General features: G+C 42.9%; 3 protein-coding genes across 3 annotated transcripts; 2 read left to right on the top strand and 1 right to left on the bottom strand.

Moving 5' to 3' along the window:
• Positions 1-4,521: 4,521 nt before the first annotated feature.
• Positions 4,522-6,730, top strand: cdx1b (caudal type homeobox 1 b). The gene is made up of 3 exons (XM_061703244.1): positions 4,522-5,059; positions 6,293-6,459; positions 6,545-6,730. The coding sequence occupies exons 1-3, from the start codon at positions 4,522-4,524 to the stop codon at positions 6,728-6,730; spliced, it is 891 nt and encodes a 296-aa protein (XP_061559228.1).
• Positions 6,731-13,183: 6,453 nt separating this feature from the next.
• Positions 13,184-15,371, top strand: LOC133415968 (ribonuclease kappa-B). The gene is made up of 3 exons (XM_061702532.1): positions 13,184-13,469; positions 14,502-14,584; positions 15,066-15,371. Exons 1-3 carry the CDS (start codon positions 13,392-13,394, stop codon positions 15,208-15,210), a joined length of 306 nt encoding a protein of 101 aa, XP_061558516.1. The 5' UTR covers positions 13,184-13,391; the 3' UTR covers positions 15,211-15,371.
• Positions 15,372-16,066: 695 nt separating this feature from the next.
• On the bottom strand, positions 16,067-18,528 carry ndufa2 (NADH:ubiquinone oxidoreductase subunit A2). The gene is made up of 3 exons (XM_061702531.1): positions 18,389-18,528; positions 17,218-17,324; positions 16,067-16,249 (listed from the first exon to the last, which is right to left on the bottom strand). The coding sequence occupies exons 1-3, from the start codon at positions 18,490-18,492 to the stop codon at positions 16,158-16,160; spliced, it is 303 nt and encodes a 100-aa protein (XP_061558515.1). The 5' UTR covers positions 18,493-18,528; the 3' UTR covers positions 16,067-16,157.
• Positions 18,529-18,699: the final 171 nt, after the last annotated feature.

An 18,699-nucleotide genomic window follows, 5' to 3' on the forward strand; every position in this document is an offset into this window, starting at 1 on the left:
TCCTAAATACAGTTCTGCTTCTCATGTGGACCCTTGATCACCAGTAGGTCCTCTTTCTCTAGCAGGTCCTGGTTCATCAGTAGCCCATTGTCCTAAAACAAGTCCTGGTTCTCAAGTAGCTCCTTATCCTTCAGCAGTTCCTAGTTGTCCAACAGGTCCTGGTCCTAAATCAGGTTCTGGGTCTCTAGTAGGCCCTTTTCCACTACTGGGTTCTGATCCTCCTGCTGACTCTGAGCAGGCCCTTGACCTCTATCAATTCCCTTTCCAGCAGAAGGTCATCATTTTCGAGCAGATCCTTCTCCTACATTGGGTTCTGGCTCTCAGGTAGGCCCTTAGCTGCCAGTATGTCCTCATCCTCCAGCATGTGCTGATCCTGCAACCGGTCCTTGTCCTCCAGTGTTACTAAGCCGCTACTTGTCTTCCAGGAGTTCCCGGTGCTCCAGCAGGTCCTTCTGGTCCTTGAGCAGGTCTTTGTGCCAAAGCAGTAGATGTTTTACATGCATTTGTTTTTCTGACCACTTTTTACTTTGACTATTCAAAAAACATATTTGTACTTTCTCCTTAGATTGTCCAAATAGACTTGTTGCTACTTTTTTCAATGTCCTTCGCACTACGTGAAATCGGGATTAGCAGTGAAAGATTCCGAACAAAAAAAAAAAAGAAAGAAGCCAACAGAAGGTTTGATGATGTCACCGGAAAGTCAAGTCGAGAAGGAAAGAAAAAAAAACACGATCACGCGTGTCGGCAACATGCTGACACGCTCACATTGAACACCAAAGTCAACAGTCACCATGACGACAGGTGCCACAATGACATCTCCATGACTACGCGGTCGCGACGCTTCGACGTCAAGAATTTCTCCGAAATGTAGTAACGAGGTTTTATGAAGAAAGCAGATTTTGATTGCCTGCAAAAAGTCCTTTCTTCGAAAGAAAATCCAAAGCATACCACATCACCGAGTGAAAACATGAATCAAGATCAATCAATTGAAATTAAAATCAATCAATGGATGGCCGCTACATTACGTAGCAGATGTGATGCTTGCAGTACCCAAGTGACCACATGAGGGCGCAAAAACACAACGAAAGCCCAAAAATGTTTGTCACTCTAAGAACGCATCAACCTAAAACACACACACAACCAAACTGGAACCTGACGACAATCAGAACCTCACCAGAACTTGTCTGGAAACTGACCAGAGCCTGAAAAGAACAAGAATATAACCTGGTCGGAACCAGACAAGAACCAAACCAAAATCAGACCTGATGCCAACCAGAATCTGATCGAGGCCTGACAAGAACCTGACTAGAATCAGAAACTGACAAGAATGAAATTTGAACTTGACTACAACCTGATTAGTCTGACTACTACTAGGCCAGAACCAAACCAGAACCAGATCCTAACCAGTATCTAACCTGAGCAGAACAGGGCAGGAAATCAACTTGACCCCGACTAAAACCTGACTGAATCCTGATTACAATCTGAGTAGAACTGAACCAGAACCTGACTAGAAACAGACTTGAACCCAACTAAAACCTGACTACAACTTGATTATAATCTAAACACAACCTGACTACAACCAGAACCTGAGTCAAATCTGACAACAACCTGATTACAATCTGACTAGAACCTGACTAGAACCATAATGGAACCTGACTAGAACTAGACTAAAACCAGACTACATACTGAGGAAAACCTGATTGAAACCGAAGTAGAACCTAACAGTAACCAGTCTTGAACATGACTAAAACCTGATGACACTCTGACTAAAACCTAACCAGGACTTTACGAGAACCAGAACCTGACGAGAATCAGAACCTGATTGAACCGGACTAAAATATATAATATAATATATATATTATTATATATATATATATATATAATAATATATAATAATATTATTATATATATATATATAATATATAATATAAATATAATATCTGACTATTACCTGACTGGAACCTCACGAGAACCAGACCAGATCCTAACCAGAATCTGACAAGGATCTGACTACAACCTGAACCAAACATAACTAAAACCAGACCAGAACTTGACCAGAACCAGACTTGAACCTGATTACAATCTGTCTAGAACCCAACCAGAACCCGACTGTACATAAATGTATAACGTAAATGAAGGTTTGTAGATGCTTGACTCACGTGTGCATAAAGTTTTGAATCAAGTTGTTATGCAAACATTTTTGAAATGAGAGCATTAAGCGTTCATCTGTTCACGCTTTGGCCGTGATTGGTTGTTCAAGTCTTCACGCTGCCGCGCCTTCACTGGAGTGTCGTTTTATCTCTGACCACAAGAGGGCAGCATCGCATTACGTCACACGATGCAATTTTTCGAAGACGTTATTGTACGCCTAAGAAGTGTGTCGAGGAGCTGTATAATAAAAAAAAAAAAAAAAGGTTGTAAAAGACCTTACGACGATGGCGGCCATGTTGGCCTGGTTAATGTTTGTTTATGACAGGTGACACAAGATGGATGCCGAGCACAACACACTTTAATACACATATACTATACACACACTATTATTGTATTTATAAAATTTAGAGAATTAGTCATGTAAACAAATACTGCAATAAAACATAGTTTATATATATATATATATATATATATATATATATATTACAGCCTAAAGATCAGGTTTTTTTGTATTTCATATTTTCATCATCCAAATTTACGATTACCTTTTTATTTTAAACAAATTATATTCTTACTATTTTTTAAATTATACTATTTCATCTCATCAAAATTCTAGAGCCACAACCAAAATAAATCACGGAAAAAATGTCCTGCGTTTTTTTTTTTAACGATGCTGTTGATCTTAATTGTGATAAAAACATTTTTACAATTACCGTTTCTTTGGCGGTTATTACTTTTATAAGTTGTTTTCTCTTCTGAACTAATCCGTTTAAATGTTTTTCACATCAAAGAACAATATTCATAATTTTATTGACATGTCAACGATTAAAATAATACTCTTGGACGTCTTTGAGCAGCAAAAATAATTATACGACGACAGCGAGCATTTATGATACATGGTTCTTATGTTATTGTTGATTTGCTTGTTTTGCTTTAAAATAAAAAAACAAAAAATAAACGATACTTAATTTTACGACTTTGCTTTGAAGTCCGACGAATTCATTGAACAACAAAAATGAGATGAATGAGGTATTTTACGCACACACGCACGCACACGCGTAGAGGGCTGAAGGGTGGGTGTACCTAATGAAGTGTCCTTCAGGGAAAAGTCATGAGTGTTAAACAATAAAGGCAAACTCGTAAATCCATAAATCGACGACGACGACGACAGCTGGGCAAAATTTCACACGCTCCAAAAACAACCACGACAAGAAATCGACGGATTTTGTATTTTTGCTTTGCTTCATTTTCATGAAACTCAAAAAAATCAAGACGTCGAGTACATGTGACCTTCAAAATGGTCGCTTCTTCGAATTCGTTTCCGCAAGAGAATATTCCATAAACTCGAGTGTGCGCCAATTGGAACGTTACAGATGAATGCAACAAACGAGAACAACAACACGACAGGAGCTTTTTATTGGTGGAAGTTTAATAGTTTGTAAAATCGAGTATTCATGATGAATGAGAAAGAATAGCATTTCAATAGGAAAAAACGAATACAAATCTTATTCTAATATGCATGATAGAAATAAATGCTTCAATAATAATACATGAATAATGACAATTGACAAATGTCATGAATGAGAGAGTTTCTTTAAAAAAATGAGCTTGAATTCTTTCATGGGCAAATATAGAGTATTAACTTCAAATGGCATCGATATAAATGATGATGATGATTATAGTTGGTTTGAATGATGAAAACCTTTTAAAATAACCTTTCATGGAGATTTCATGTCTGTTGGGGGCAAAAAAAATCATAATCATCATAATAATATAAAGTTGCTTTTGGAATATAAAGTCATTATTTGAAGAGGATTATGATTCTAAATAAGCTTCAAAATGTGTACAAATTCATTCCAATTGATATGAATCGAATATTGATGTGTTAGGTAGGTTAAGGTTGTGTTTAAAAATAAGTTTTCATCTTCAATTCATGTTTTGTGTCTGTGTATATGCGCATAGTTATTTTGAAATATGAAATCACAGTTTGATGGCGGTCACGCTGAAAAACGAGTTTAAAATAAGTGTAGAGCATTCATGAAAACAGAAACATGAGATGTCAAACTCTCTTTTCCACAGAGTTTTCTGGAACTTATGTCAGTCCGAAATTTGTATTCAAATATTAACATGAATGTGAGCATCGCGTATGGTGAAGTTTCAAGTTTTCAGGAGCTTGTGAACAGGTGAGTGAGGGGGAGGAGGATGTGTGTGTGTTGTCAGGTGAGAGCAATAAAGCAGACCACGTGACCGGGCCACTTTATAACGGGCGGCGGGGGTGCGTGAGGGGGCAGCAGGTGAAGACGCGCACTCGCACCGCACGCACGGCAGGTGAGCGGGCCCCCCGACCCCACCCCCCCACCCCCGGCCAACATGTACGTGAGCTACCTGCAGCTGGACAAGGACCCCCCCATGTACCACCAGAACCCCGTCAGCAGACACCCGGGCCTCGGCCTCAGCTCGCAGAACTTCCCGGTGCCCGGTCCGGCCCAGTACTCGGACTTCTCGGGCTACCACCACCACCACCACCACCACCACCCCCACAATCACGGCCTCGGCGCGGAACCCCACCCGGTCCAGCAGAGCGGGCCGGGCGGCGGAGCCGGGGGCGGCTGGAGCCCGGCCTACCCGCCTCCTCACCCGGCTCAGCCCGCCCGGGACGACTCGTGGGCCGCGCATCACTACGCGGCCGCCGCCGCCGTCATCGCCGGGCCCTCGGGCAGCGCCGTGGCCGGCGCCGGGGGCCCCAACCTCGGCTTCAGTCCTCCGGAGTTCCCCGGCCAGGCGCCGCCGCCGCTTCTGGCCGCCTCCCTCAACGCGCCCGCCGCCGGGCAAGTCTCGGCCGGCTCCCCGCAGAGGAGGAGCGCCTACGAGTGGATTCGACGCGCGTCCACGCCGCTCGCCAACCCCAGTAAGACGCCCCCCCCCCCCCCCCCAAAAAAAAAAAGAATTATATATTATTACTATTATTATTATTAGTATTATTATTAACAAATTCAAATTAATTGACTATTGTCGTTATAATTATTATTACAAACAATATTTTTTACTTTGCGTACAAATCATAGCAACAACAACTATAATCGACACATTGACCATCATAATAATCATCATCCTCCTCCTCCTCCTAAAATAGTGACTTTTGTCTATTTTACTATCGTAAAAATGTGATATTATACTCACACGCTACAATTATGATATAATTACGTAGTACTATTATTATGATTATTAAAGTGATATTATGATTATTAGGATTATTATTATTATCACTGCTGTTGTCAGCATACCGGCTGACGTTACTCAACCACAGTAATACTACATTCTTGTTAAATAATGAAATTATTATAAGTTATTAAGATTATTGTTATATTTATTTTCGGAAGAAAATGTTTATAGCTATTGATTATAATTGACGACACTGTGATTTGTTACATTTTGACCCTGTAATAATAATCATACAATTATAATTGTCAACTAAAAAGGCGAAATGTTTTTCATTATGATCACAACAAAAAAATGCTTAATTTTCAGTTGCACATGATTAAAATGTTATAAACTGAGTGACTCTTACTCGAAAATAATCCAATAGTTTAAAACATTTTTATCATGTGCAACTGATGTACATGTTCAAATTAAACTCAAGATATTTCTTCAGTGTATGCAGTATACATGAATGTAAACAGACACACACACACACAGACATATATATATATATATATATATACACATACATATACATATATATACTGTATACATACATATACACACATATACTGTATATAAACACACACACACACACGCATATATATTAGTGTATAAAGAAAGCACGAGAAGGGCAGGGTGGGGAGTTGATTGTGTTTGTTTTCTTGTCACTTTTTAACAAGACATCTGTTAATTTTGAGCGGGTGAGTGTGGCGGTGTGTGTTTAACGTTAATTGTCAATCACGGCGTGCTAACGACACGTTAACGCGTACCAGATGAGCAGCGCGCAACAGTGACTCGCCAATGCTAAAGGAGCGCCAAGAGGAAGTCGACTTCATGGGAGCTACACGCTAAAAGCTAACAGAAAGTAGACAGAAGTGACTTCCCGGGTGCTAAACGGGAAGCAGACAAACGTGACTTATTGGGTGCTGAATGCTAACAGGGACGTGTGCGCTTGCAGACGGCAAGACCCGGACGAAGGACAAGTACCGGGTGGTCTACACGGACCACCAGCGCCTGGAGCTGGAGAAGGAGTTTCACTACAGCAAGTATATCACCATCCGCAGGAAGGCGGAGCTCGCCGGCGCCCTCAGCCTATCAGAGCGACAGGTGAGGGGGGGGCCGTTCACGTCTAAAGAGCTGGCAACAAAAGTGAGTACACCCCTTAGTGAAACTGTCCAAATTGGGCCTCCAGGTGAAGATCTGGTTCCAGAACCGACGCGCCAAAGAACGCAAGATCAGCAAGAAGAAGCAGCAGCAGCCTGCTTCGTCCTCCTCCGGCAGCGTCGCCATGGTGACCAGCAGCAGCAGTGGCCTGGTGTCGCCGTCCGGCCTGGTGTCGCCATCGTCGCTGTCCATCAGCATCAAAGAAGAGTTTTAAACCCGTCTCCCGCCGGCTTTTCTTCTTCTGGTCGGCATCGGGCCTCCGCCAGCTCCACGGCGCCTCCCGGAGGATGAAGAGGAACATTGCGTGGCGACGACCCGGGGGAAGAATGACCACGAACGAGGGAGATGACGTGACATTGAAACAAAACAATAGTTAGCTACATTAGCATGCTGATGCTATTAGACTGTGGGACAGGAGGTTATACAACATTAGCATGCTAATGACCTCCTGATGCTGGACTGGCAATTCGCTACTTGAGCATGTTGATGCTGTGAAACGGTGGCACTAACAGTTAGCTACCCCGCCAAGGTTGACTGACGGCAACTGGACCGTTCGTGTTCGCGGAAGACGTTTCACTGTGAATCCAAAGGGCTTCTTCAGTTCTCATTTTCCGCTGCGGAGTCCCTCGACTTGGGCCTCGTGCATGTGTTCCCTTAGGGTGGCCAACAATAGGGTGTTGCTGTTGTTGCCCGGTGTGATCAGCGAAACGCCCATCCCGCGTACCAATCTCTCACTCTTCCCGTGGAATGAGGCAATCTTTGAGGGGGGACACGTCAGGACATTTGGTACCGGCAGACGATAGGCGATGTCTATTTAGAGACGGCTTTTCTCCTCTGACATAAATGGCTTCTCTTACACCGATTCGGACGTCTACAAGGGCCGCCCGGACCAAACACCGTGTGCTCTGTTTTCTTTCAAATTCAGAAAGTTCAATCAATGCCAGCAAGGCTTTGAGGTCCTCAACACACAACAAAAGTGGCTTGAAGGGAGAATGCATCATTTTTCTTTCGTGGAACGTAAAACAGCCGCATAGAAACTTAGAGAGAAAAAAAGCAGGGGCCCTAAAATGGAACCCTCCGTAAGACAGTGGGTCAGAGTGGGACTCCGCGCAACCAAGGCTTATACCCCACGTAAACAATGTTGCTTAGTTTTCTTCTCAGGATTTTGTCCTCGGGGCGAACCAGCTTTTGTCTGTGGCTGTTAGTGGGTTTAAAATTCACCGGGATGTTATGTTGTGAGAATTTACAGTTTCTCTGGCAAACCGGCCACACTTGACCTCCTGAAGGCGCCGTTCGGATGAGTGAAACGTCTCCAGCCAACAAGAAGAGTCCAGTTGCCAGAATTCGACATTTGCGGATTACCAAGACCTGCATGAATGACAATCCACACAGACATGCTCAAGCACAAGACTCGGAACTAGTCACACTGGCGTGCTAATGCTATTCAACAATAGGGCTAACATTTAGCTACATTAGCATGTTCATGACAAATTGATGTTCTACTTGCAGTTTAGTCTGGTTTGGTCTCAGCAACAACATTAGCATGTTGTTGCTGTCCAACTGTGAGTTAGCTACTTTAGCAACCAGGTGCTATTCAACAGCTCTGTCAGCTACACTAGCATGCTGATAACATTCTGATGCTGGACTAGCAATTAGCGACATTAGCATGCTGATGCTACTCAATAGTGGGGTTAGCTATTAGCAACATTAGCATTTTGAAGACCAAACATTGTTCGAGGCTTTGGAAGCACTTGTGTGTTATTTAAAAGGCCCCGCCCCCAGCCGACATGTTTTGTTTGTTTGTCTTTTTATTTTATTGTTGACTCTTCCTGATTGGTCCCCTGGTAGGTGTGAAAGGCCGCTATCAATCAAGGGATGCTAATCTTGAAAATAATTTGGATTTTCTTCAAACATGTCTGCACTTCTTTTTCACGTTTTCTTCTTTTCTCATTTTTCCATTCGCAGCCAGTCACATGACCTCACACACACGCACAAATGGACTGATAGCAGGATCCTTCATTGTGTTTGCTCTTTGGACGCCACACCTCAACAAGCACTTTGTGTGTGTGTGTGTGTGTGTGTGTGTGTGTGTGTAAGACCTTTGTCCTTTGCTCCATTTTGCCTTGTCATATCTCGCTATCGTGTGTGTGCGTGTGTCTACACTGACAGAGATGAGTGCCTACCTTGACTTTTTGTTTCATTGGTTTTAAATCTGCCTCGCATTTGTGTGTGCGCGCGAGCGCGCGTGCGCGTGTAACAGAGGTGAGCAGCCATCTTGATCTGCGGCCTCGTCGCCGTGTTTTAAACGGGAAAGTCGCGGCAGCACGAAGGTTTGCTCGGCGCTGGCCGTGGGCGCCGTTTGGATGTTGCCCCCACACCGCCTAACGCGCTACCAAGGTTGGAGGAGCTTCCCCTGGCCGCCGTAAAGTTTTATTGAGGATGACAATAAAACCTTTTTTCTTTTTTCACCATAGAGACGCACCAATGTTTACTCACTTGCCTGACCTTTCGCACACGGACACATACACACAGAAAACCTCATTGAAAGGTTTGTGTGTATATATATATATATATATGTGTATGTATATGTACTCACACGTAAACGTATTCGTGCGCACACACACAAACACGTGTACACGCACACAAATCCGCATGCATTTACGCAAACTCGCACATAAAAACAGACACGTATGCAAACAACAGTGTGTATTCGTGTGTGTATTTGTGTGTGCGTGCGTGACCTTCGTCCCGGTGATACCTTGTTCCTGATTGGCTCAAACGTGTCATCTGCGCCACCAACAGACGCCATCTTCTCCTCGTGAGCGTTAGAGGGGTGCTAACGCGTGCGCCGGTCGGTCGCCGTCATCGTTGCGCCTTCGACGGCAAACGCAAAGAGCAGAAAAGCATAATTCAGCAATCGTAAATGCTAAATATGACGTACATTTATACATTGTGAGCTTATTGATACACATTTATGACATGCAGCGCCGTGAAAAAGTATTGTCCCCCTTCGCAAATGATATATCTACAGTTTCCCCACTTGAATGTTTAAGATCATCTAACAAATGTAAATATCAGACAAATATAACCCAAGATAACTCAAAATGCTGTTTTTAAATGGTAATTTCATTTATTAAGGAAGGGAAAAAAAACTATTCAAAGTGAACTGGCCCTGTGTGAAAATGTAATGACCCCCCCCCCCCCCCCCCCCCTTGGTAAATTGTGAATTAATTGTGGCTAATCACAGTTTTGGGTTGATTTTCACTGATCACACCCAAGCCTGATTGCGTCCAAGAAAGCACGAAAACAGAATCTGTCCCGGCAAAATCAAGTCGGACAAAAGATCTAAAAATGACACGATCCGAAGAAATCCCGGCCCGATGGAGAACTACAGTCATCGACGTCTATCGGTTACAAAAAGCCTTTTCTCAAGCTTTAGGACTCCAGCGAACCATAGGGAGAGCCATGAGCAAACATGAACGAGCGGCCGGCCTACAAAGATTACGCCAAGAGAACAATCAAGACTCAGGAAGGAGAACTTATTTACATACATTTATACATCGTGCACATAGCTATACACATTTTTGACTGATGTATGCGCATCCTGGAGGACATATTTATACACATTTTTAAAAAATATATTTATGGTATATTTAGACATATTTCCATCATAATATTCTCATTGTGGAATATCAATACAAATGTATGACATATTTATACATTGATGGACATACTTCTATATTGTACATTTATGCTGTACACATTTTGGACATTTATATGCAATTTATGATATAGTTATGTACAGTTCGCATTCAGGACACATTAAACACTATGTATGACATATATTTAGGGCTTATTTATATACATTTATAATACGAATACACATACGTACACATTTTTAGGACATGTTTATGATGCAAAATGGTCCATCTTGTAACGCTTGAAATGAGTTGTGATGATGATTATTAATATGATCTGTGCACGTGTTGTCATCGTGCCTTTGTTACTGCGGTTACCGAGCGGACGAACGAGAAAGAAAACGCCGCATAAATTTGATGAGAAAGAAAAAGAAAGTGGCTGCAAACAAAATGTCCTGCGCTTTACCGCCCTGTGGCCACGCCCACACGCTTGTAAACCTTAATTGGAGGGCGTGTGCGCAGCGCGCGCACACGCACACTGTACAGTCCCACGTTTATGGCTGCTGCTGATGATGATGATGATGAAGAACACTGGCTGTGGGAAAAAAAGTGACTTTCCGCATGAGGGTTCAGAGGTCACACAGCACCGGGAAATCGACGCAACGTAAGATGAATGACGATTCATACGTCGAGAAGTATGAAAGTAGGAAAGTAAGCAGGATGTTTGGATCCTGTGCTTGAAAGAAGGAATTTATGCGAGTTGCATATGTTCGAGTAATACATTTAACGTGTTCTGTGTATGTATAAAATACTCAAGATGGATGTAAATATGTTTATGTTAAAAGACGCACTGTGTTAGTATGAACATGAACGTTTGCGTGGGTAGAATAAATGTTGTCGCCCCCTTTCGACAGCCGTCCTCCCTACAGTAACACTACTACTACTAATAGTTGTAATAGGGCAGGGCTTTTACTCCTAAAAAGTATATTTCATATTATTGTAAGGCAGTGTATAAATATGCACAGGTTGAATAGTAACACTGCGCTTAAATATAGTAAAGCTCAATTGTGTTCATGTAACTGGCCATAAATAATCGTCAAACAAATTGTCATGCGCATAAAAGTTGAAAATTGTTCCCATAGAAATGTTTTTAAAAAGAGTTATTCAAGATTACATGCAAATGGCAAATTAGAACGGAATTGTACTTGGGCAGTGCTTCGTTTGCACACCACCAGAGGGCGCACACACTCCACGTGTTGCAGATGTCTGCAATTCAGTCTTGCCGAAAGTCCAAAAGAACATTTGAGAGCACATTCTTCCTATCCACAGTCAACATTTCTCATTTCTGCATGAAGTCACTTTTGTGTGGCCGTTGCCAGGACGGATGTCTACAAGTCAGCGAATAAGTCGGTGATCAGGTTTATAAAAAAAAAAAAAAAAAGATAAATCAGTAAGTGGGAAGTTGGGGGGGGGGGGGGGATAAGCAGGGACCTGGAATATGCGGGGTCCACTGCAATCGAACACCAAGAAGTCCAGTCTTTAAAGTCACGTCAAGTCAGTCTTCGTCCAGGGGACGCCATCAAAAGGGGGGCGGACCCTCATAAGGCTTCCGCGGTGGTCTCGCGCATGTCATCGCTCAAACTGCTGCGATCAAGTGTGAAATGAAGTCTGAGGAATGTTGGTCAGCATGTGGATTGGAAATGCTCGAACTGCCCCAAAACTGAAAACACATGTTGCAGTGTTCACGGCAGGTTTGGAAAGTCACTAGTGCCTGCTGGAGATGACGTGATGGGACGCCGCCCAAAACAAATCTGACCTCGCAGACCCAGCAAAAACCGCACAGAGCGGCCTAAGAAGCAGAAGGGGCGTGCTGCGATGGGGAGCTGGAGACCAAGGTCTCCGTCCGGTGCCCCCAATGCCGCCAGCGTCCGCCTCCTGCAACTGCAAGTACGCCGACCGTTTTGTCTCGCCGCCACGCTAAGAAACACTCGAGAACGCCTCAAGTGGATTTTGACGACAACCGTCGCAACTAAAACACCAAAGAATGAAACAAGACAACCAGAAAACGAAGGAATCAACTATTTTCCAATTCCAACAATCGAAGCAGTCTTTCACGTTGGCGTTTAGCATTGAGGACCTTCAGAGTTTTATTGCCCCTTGTTGCACCTCGTGTGAAACTGCTAGTACATATTATTTTCAAAACAAAAGTTCGGACAATTTGAATAAATCACGGGTCGCAACCTTCGAGCCATTTGGACAAAAAACAAACAGGAGCCACAAAACCCTTTTGACATCTTATTTTATTTCTGCGTGTAACAAACATTTTGAAGCTCGATGTGACATCGCCTTGAAAACAAAGAAGTGTCATTCAGATGTGCAACAATTAATCGAAAACTAATCCATTGCCAAATTCATCAACTACTTTGATGGTCGATGAATCGTTTACAGAGATCTTGTTTAGCTTCAAATTGTCAACATCTTCCGTCAGGTGTGAATATTCTCTGCTTTCTGTAGTTCTAGAATATGTTGGTGTTGAATCAAAGCAAACATCTGCTTTTACTTTGGAAGACGACAATCAACTTTTTGTTTTGCCGATTTTCTGGCCAAACCACGAAATCAATCATGATCAATTTATGTTTATCATTTTCTACACTGTCAATTTCAAATGTTTTCTTTTTAAATAAAGCAACGGAAAGGATTTTTTTCTCCCATTCATTGATTAATTGTAAAAATAATTGACTTGAATCGATTATAATAATTGTTGGTTTGATGTCGTTTCAAAGCTGTATGAGACGGAGTTCATGACATTTACAAAACAAAATACACTGGAAAGAAGACAAATGAGGGAGTGAGCTTTTGAAAAACGAAACAAGATTCGATGTAATAGAAATACAGGAAAAAACGTGAATATTGTTACATTTGTATACGTTTCCTTAAGGCAACAGCTGTGCTTTTTGTACCTGATCGAGCCACACTTCCTACCAGTAGGTGGCGGCAATGCACCGACACGCCGTTAAACCTGAAGACGACGATGCTTGCCGGGTTTTGCCGAGTTTCGCCGAGCTCGGGGATCAGCTGACCCAAAGCCTCCGCCGACGTCGACGTCGGCTCAGCCCGGCCGTCGTCCTTCCTTTGTGGGCTGACTACTTCCTGAAACGTTTTGGTCCTTGTCGAAGGGCCCCAAAAGAGGAGAAACTTGTTGTTGTGCGCGACTGCTGATCGAGTTGACCGGGAAGGATGCCGTCGTTGCTCTTCTGCGGCCCCAAGATGGCCGCGTGCGGCATCGTCATCAGCATCTGGGGCGTCATCATGTTGGTAAGAAACACACGGCCCGGATAAGACTAGTTCCCGGACAAGCGCCCAAGCCGCAACGTTCTTCTTGGTCTCAATTAGGATTTAGGATGAGCGATGCGACGACGATCGTGCTCTTCATTGTGGCCAAGAAAGAAACGCTGGCCGACGTTGGCCTCCAGTGTGTAGACGGAGCCGCACCAAACAAACGCAAAAACAACTTCGAACAACAGTCACGAGAATGTTCCTTGTTTCCTGATCAAATCTACGCGTAAAGGGAAAAGAAAGTATAATCCGTTGATCACGTGATTTATTCCCCCCCCCCCTCTTGTCTTCACGTGACTTTGACACCGCAACCTGTCAGGTGACTGAAAACAGGAAGTGCCCAAATATAGAAATAAAGAACGTATTTGTATCCGATTGTGTTAGCATGTATGGACGAGCAATATTTGTTTCTTTCAATATTTTTTGTGATTAAACCGTTGACGTTTATCATGCAATTTAAGCATTTTGTTAACTATTTCAAAGCAAAGTAAACATTCGTTAACAATTATGAGGCAAACGGGGAGTTTTGTTTTCAATGATAAATCAAATAGAACATTTTGTTGACGGTGAAGGTGAATGAAAAATGTAGTTTCCAATTACGAGGCAAATTGTGAATTTTAAAATAATTATAAAAATGGGGAGTTTTATTGACTACTTTGGTGTGAATGGAAACATTGTTGACGATGATTCCGTGAATTGAGCATTTTGTTAACAACAATAATGCCAATGGCAAATTTGTTTACGATTTGATGCAAATAGGGCGTTTTGTTGCTGACCATAATGTGAATAGAAACATTTTGCTGTCCATTATGATGCAAGCGTTGCATTTTGTTCACATTTGTATAGCAAATGGAACATTACGTTGACAATCACGGTGTGCTTGACAATTCTGATGCCAATGGCACATTGAGTGACCAATGACGGCGTTTTGTCGGCAATTGTGATTCATGATGATATGAGGCGTTCGAGTCATTGTTTGGTCATTTGTGGCTGCGCTCTTTGTCGTCGCAGGCGATGCTGGGAATCTTCTTCAGCGCCAAGTCGGCCGTGCTCATCGAGGACGTCCCGTTTACCGAGGACGACATCCGCAACGAGTCAGTTATTGGATTTGATAGATTATATACATCCGCACAGTATATACTGTGTATATTTCTAGTAGATTTGATACATTTTCAGGCCTGGGAAAGCAGAGAAAATGGAAAGTATCGAAGGGAAAAATATTTCAGTTTCCCAGACTGTTACCACTCTTATACTATTTTATCTGATCATCATCTAATTCATATTAAAAGAGAAAACCTTTTTTAGTTCCATGCACTCAGCTTATCTGTGTTTGCTCTTCATTTATTTGGATATTACGTCTTCTGGAAATGATGGAATGACGTAATTGAACACATTCACAATAATGAAAACATTTATTTACAAATACTAACACCCCTATTTTCTTTACCAAGGAGTCTGGCAGTCAGTGTGTGGAAGAAGTATGGAATTTGGAAATGCGCAAGGTGTAGGAAGGCCCTTTCCTGTTCCGACAGGAAGTGAGCTCACGCGGTTGTTGTTGTTGTCGTTTTCTCGCAGTCAACACCCTCCCCAGAACATCTACGGTCTGTACAGCCAAGTGGGCATCAACTGCTTCATCGCGGCCGCCGTCTACGTGGCGGTGGGCGCCGTGTCCCTGTGCCAGGTTCGACTCAACAAGCGGCAGGAGTACATGGTGACATGAGATGGCCCCGCCCCCCGCGGCGGCCCGTCGGCTGGAGCGACCCCTGTAATTTATTTCACGTTTAAACGTTCCGTGTTGATGTAGTCATTCCTCAACGTGTTTTCTGCATGTCGAAATGTGTGACAGGAAGTGCCGATGTCAAAATAAAAGACATGACGTGCTTTTGTGTGGAAATGAAGATGACCTAAAAATCATTAGGCACCGAATTAGTTCGGAAAATAACAAAATATTGACGCTGTGGGGCCAATTTGGAGTTTCACTAGGAGGTGTACACACTTTTGTTGCCAGCAGTTTAGACATTAATGGCTGTGTGTTGACTCAGTTTGAGGACGGCAAAGGTACACCATTATGCAAGTTGTTTTGGTGCTTTTTTTAGTCAATACCCTAAACATTAGGAGTACACAAAATGACAAATTACCAGTTTCTCAAATACACACAAATTGGAAAATGACTCACCTCAAAAACAAAATGTGTAACTTTTCATATGATGATAAGGTTTTCCTTTTATGTACAATAACAAAACCAACATTTTTGGAATGTTTTTACGGGTGTACAGCAAATGTATCGAACACTTATTGCGATTATATGTATTCAAACATTAAATATTTAATCTAGCAAACCCTAATCCTGAAATGTAGATGTTAGCTAAGCAACGACCAACAATCAAGAGTAGGCAAATCATTCAAAAAGACATTTGGTGTCACGTTGAACCGCTTGCGAGCTCTGCTGCCCCCCTCAGGGCACGAGAGTCACTGCAGAAGGATCCCCAGGACCAGCAGGCGCAGCAGCCGACAGCTGCTTTGATGCGCCGTTGCCATGACGACCGCACCCAAAGCAGCACACTGACTTAAGTTACTTCATGGACAGTATTTTATTCCTTTTTTGCATCAACAAGCAACAATTCACATCAGCGCATGACAAGACCGGTGCTGGTTGTCGCAGGTTCGTCACGGCTCAGACCGAACCAGAGTTTGCAGACTTTGGGCCACCTGATCGGCAGACTTGTTGTCCAGGGAGACGCTGCGTTCTTTCCCGAAATCTGCCAGTAAACACACGTAGAGTCTGAAGCCAGGACTCGGAGGCGGAAACATTCGGGGTTGAACCGACTGGTTGGTGCCTCAACTTTACCGCTCCAGCTCGCGAGGGCGCCGCCGCCGGCGGTTGGGAACATTTGACGAGAAATGACATCGAGAAATGAGCACGGTCACTCGCAAAATAAGCAAGTCAGTCGTCAAACATGACAAAAGCCAAAGTGGCGCGAGTGGCCATCTGAAGACGCCGACGAATAGGCGAAACCCTCGTGCCGGCCGGCAGCAAATTGGCCGAACGGCCAGCCGAGCCTTTTTCGCAGTCGACCACGGACGCGAATAACTATTAGTTTAATCGTTGATTAAGCTGTCCATTACTTTGGGGGGGTTAATCCGATAAAAGCCATTTTAATTTCCATCCCTTTATTCAAAAACAGGATATTTGTTTTCAAATTGACAGTGCAGAAAATACATAAACACAAATTGATTGATTCCGTCGTCAGAAAATAGGCAAAAATGTTGATCTTTGTGTTCCTAAACAAAGCAGATGTGTGCAAATGTCGTAAGTGGAACCAAGTTTACACCGGACGTATCTTAGCGAACAATTCTTTTGGAGGATTGCAGACTTAAAAAACAAGGGAACAGACTTTGTTGTGAAAATTTCATCCGCAAAATTCTAATTCAGTCACACTACGTTTGTTTTCAATTGAATTTGGTTTTTTCGTGTGTGAAATCCATGTTTTGCTGGTTTTGTTCTTTGAACAACTCACACGTGCACAAATAAAATGCATCAACGGTTTTGAATTTGAAATCAAGCATATTAGCTTTTTCCAACCACGAACGCACGTATGAACTTTGCGGGCTTCAGCACCTCCAACCGAGTTGAGTCAGAACCGCCGCTATACAGCAATTAAGATTTGTTTTCAACAATTCCAAACAAAGTCGCAATTCTCTCCCATGATGCTTTGCTGCCACTCACCGTAACGAGCCCACAGTCGGGCCTCCACTCCGGAACATTCCCGGACCAGGATGGGGAAGTCGGCGTTGGCTCGCTTCAGGTCCACGTAGTGCTGCTCCACAAAGTCTCTGGAAATGTGAAAAAAAAAACAACATCAAGCTCAAAGCACAAAACAAAACCAAGATGGAAGATTCCTCTTAAGCCGTTCAAAGAAAGGGGAGAGTGATTGGTTTTTTCCAAAGTTTCACACCAATTGTTTGTTAAATATCACGCAGTCGTTTTTAATATAGTTGTTCATTCTTATGTTAGTTTCTTCTACTATTTGTGATTTTCTGCCACGACCCTTCAAAACAGAAACACGTTTCAGCAGGATCCTGCGCAAATGTTGAATATTTCTAGAATCCATCATTCTATTAATCATTCCATTGATTAAGCAGATTGCTTTTTTTTTTTTTTTTTTTTTGTTCTTTTCCTGAATACTGTTTGGTAACCGATTATTGTTGTTACTTGGTATTGTTCACCGATTAAACTGCACCAAATACTGCTTAAAGGCTGATCGTTTGGTATCCACATTTGTAAAAAAAAGCTGCCTCAGGCTCAACAATTCACAGCACGGCTGCAAAGAACCATTATTTTCTCATAGATTAAAGTGACTATTTTTTTCCATCAACAGATTATGATTCAGTGACTGTTTTGTTCGGTAACATCTGTGAGAAAAATCAGCAAACATTATTTATTATTCATTATTTTCCAAAAGAAAAGCAGATGTCTTATTTCGATTAAACACGGAGAATCAGTTTGGTTTGATGAAGGACAACAGAAACCGGAGAAGATTTCCTGTTGTTGCTGAAAACAGGCTTTGGACAATTTAAGTTAAGAAAAAAAAGTATCGAAACGGTTAATTATGAAATGCTAGTCGGTTAACTTGATAATTGAGTAATTGTCCATTAATCAATGAATTGTTGCACCTTTAGTTTCAATATGTGTATATTTCAGGGCGAAAGAATGAGATTTGTCGATTTTATTCTATTCACCGAGTCGAACACTTTGTGAGGGTGGGACGTTAGCAGTTAGCAGTTAGCAATTAGCAGCTGCTAGCTGCTTATCAGGTCGCTGAGGACAGAGGAGCTTGGTCAGCTTCGTCAGCTTCGCGTGCGTGCTAACCTCTGCGGCAGCATGCTCGGGGGCTCACCTCGTCCCCTTGCTTGCGGCGGAGGTTTGGCAGACGTGGATTCGGATTTCGCGGAGGTTTTTAGCTAAAGCAGAGCCGAGACCTCGGACGACTGCGGCCGCCATCTTGGCTTGTCGACGTGAGCCCACTTTTCGGCCTGGCAGGCGCCATTCGCACGCGCACTTTCGCCCCGAATTTGCCCGGACAGGCGACCACATGTTCCACGTGTCTGGCTATGGAAAGCCTTTTTAACATTTAACAGCTGGACTGGATATGTGTTGATATCTGGAGTTAAATTTTGCCTAGTCAAATGATGTCATTTCTGACATTGA

The sequence above is a fragment of the Phycodurus eques genome, chromosome 17 (genome assembly GCF_024500275.1).
Source record: "Phycodurus eques isolate BA_2022a chromosome 17, UOR_Pequ_1.1, whole genome shotgun sequence".
Taxonomy (NCBI): domain Eukaryota; kingdom Metazoa; phylum Chordata; class Actinopteri; order Syngnathiformes; family Syngnathidae; genus Phycodurus; species Phycodurus eques.

Coding starts and splice junctions, on each gene's coding strand:
- cdx1b (XM_061703244.1), top strand. CDS start 4,522: ATGTACGTGAGCTACCTGCAGCTGGACAAGGACCCCCCCATGTACCAC. Junction 5,060..6,292: donor CACGCCGCTCGCCAACCCCA/GTAAGACGCCCC, acceptor GAATGCTAACAG/GGACGTGTGCGCTTGCAGAC. Junction 6,460..6,544: donor TCAGCCTATCAGAGCGACAG/GTGAGGGGGGGG, acceptor TTGGGCCTCCAG/GTGAAGATCTGGTTCCAGAA.
- LOC133415968 (XM_061702532.1), top strand. CDS start 13,392: ATGCCGTCGTTGCTCTTCTGCGGCCCCAAGATGGCCGCGTGCGGCATC. Junction 13,470..14,501: donor TCTGGGGCGTCATCATGTTG/GTAAGAAACACA, acceptor TTGTCGTCGCAG/GCGATGCTGGGAATCTTCTT. Junction 14,585..15,065: donor GAGGACGACATCCGCAACGA/GTCAGTTATTGG, acceptor GTTTTCTCGCAG/TCAACACCCTCCCCAGAACA.
- ndufa2 (XM_061702531.1), bottom strand. CDS start 18,492: ATGGCGGCCGCAGTCGTCCGAGGTCTCGGCTCTGCTTTAGCTAAAAAC. Junction 17,325..18,388: donor GCCGCAAGCAAGGGGACGAG/GTGAGCCCCCGA, acceptor TCACATTTCCAG/AGACTTTGTGGAGCAGCACT. Junction 16,250..17,217: donor CCGACTGTGGGCTCGTTACG/GTGAGTGGCAGC, acceptor GTTTACTGGCAG/ATTTCGGGAAAGAACGCAGC.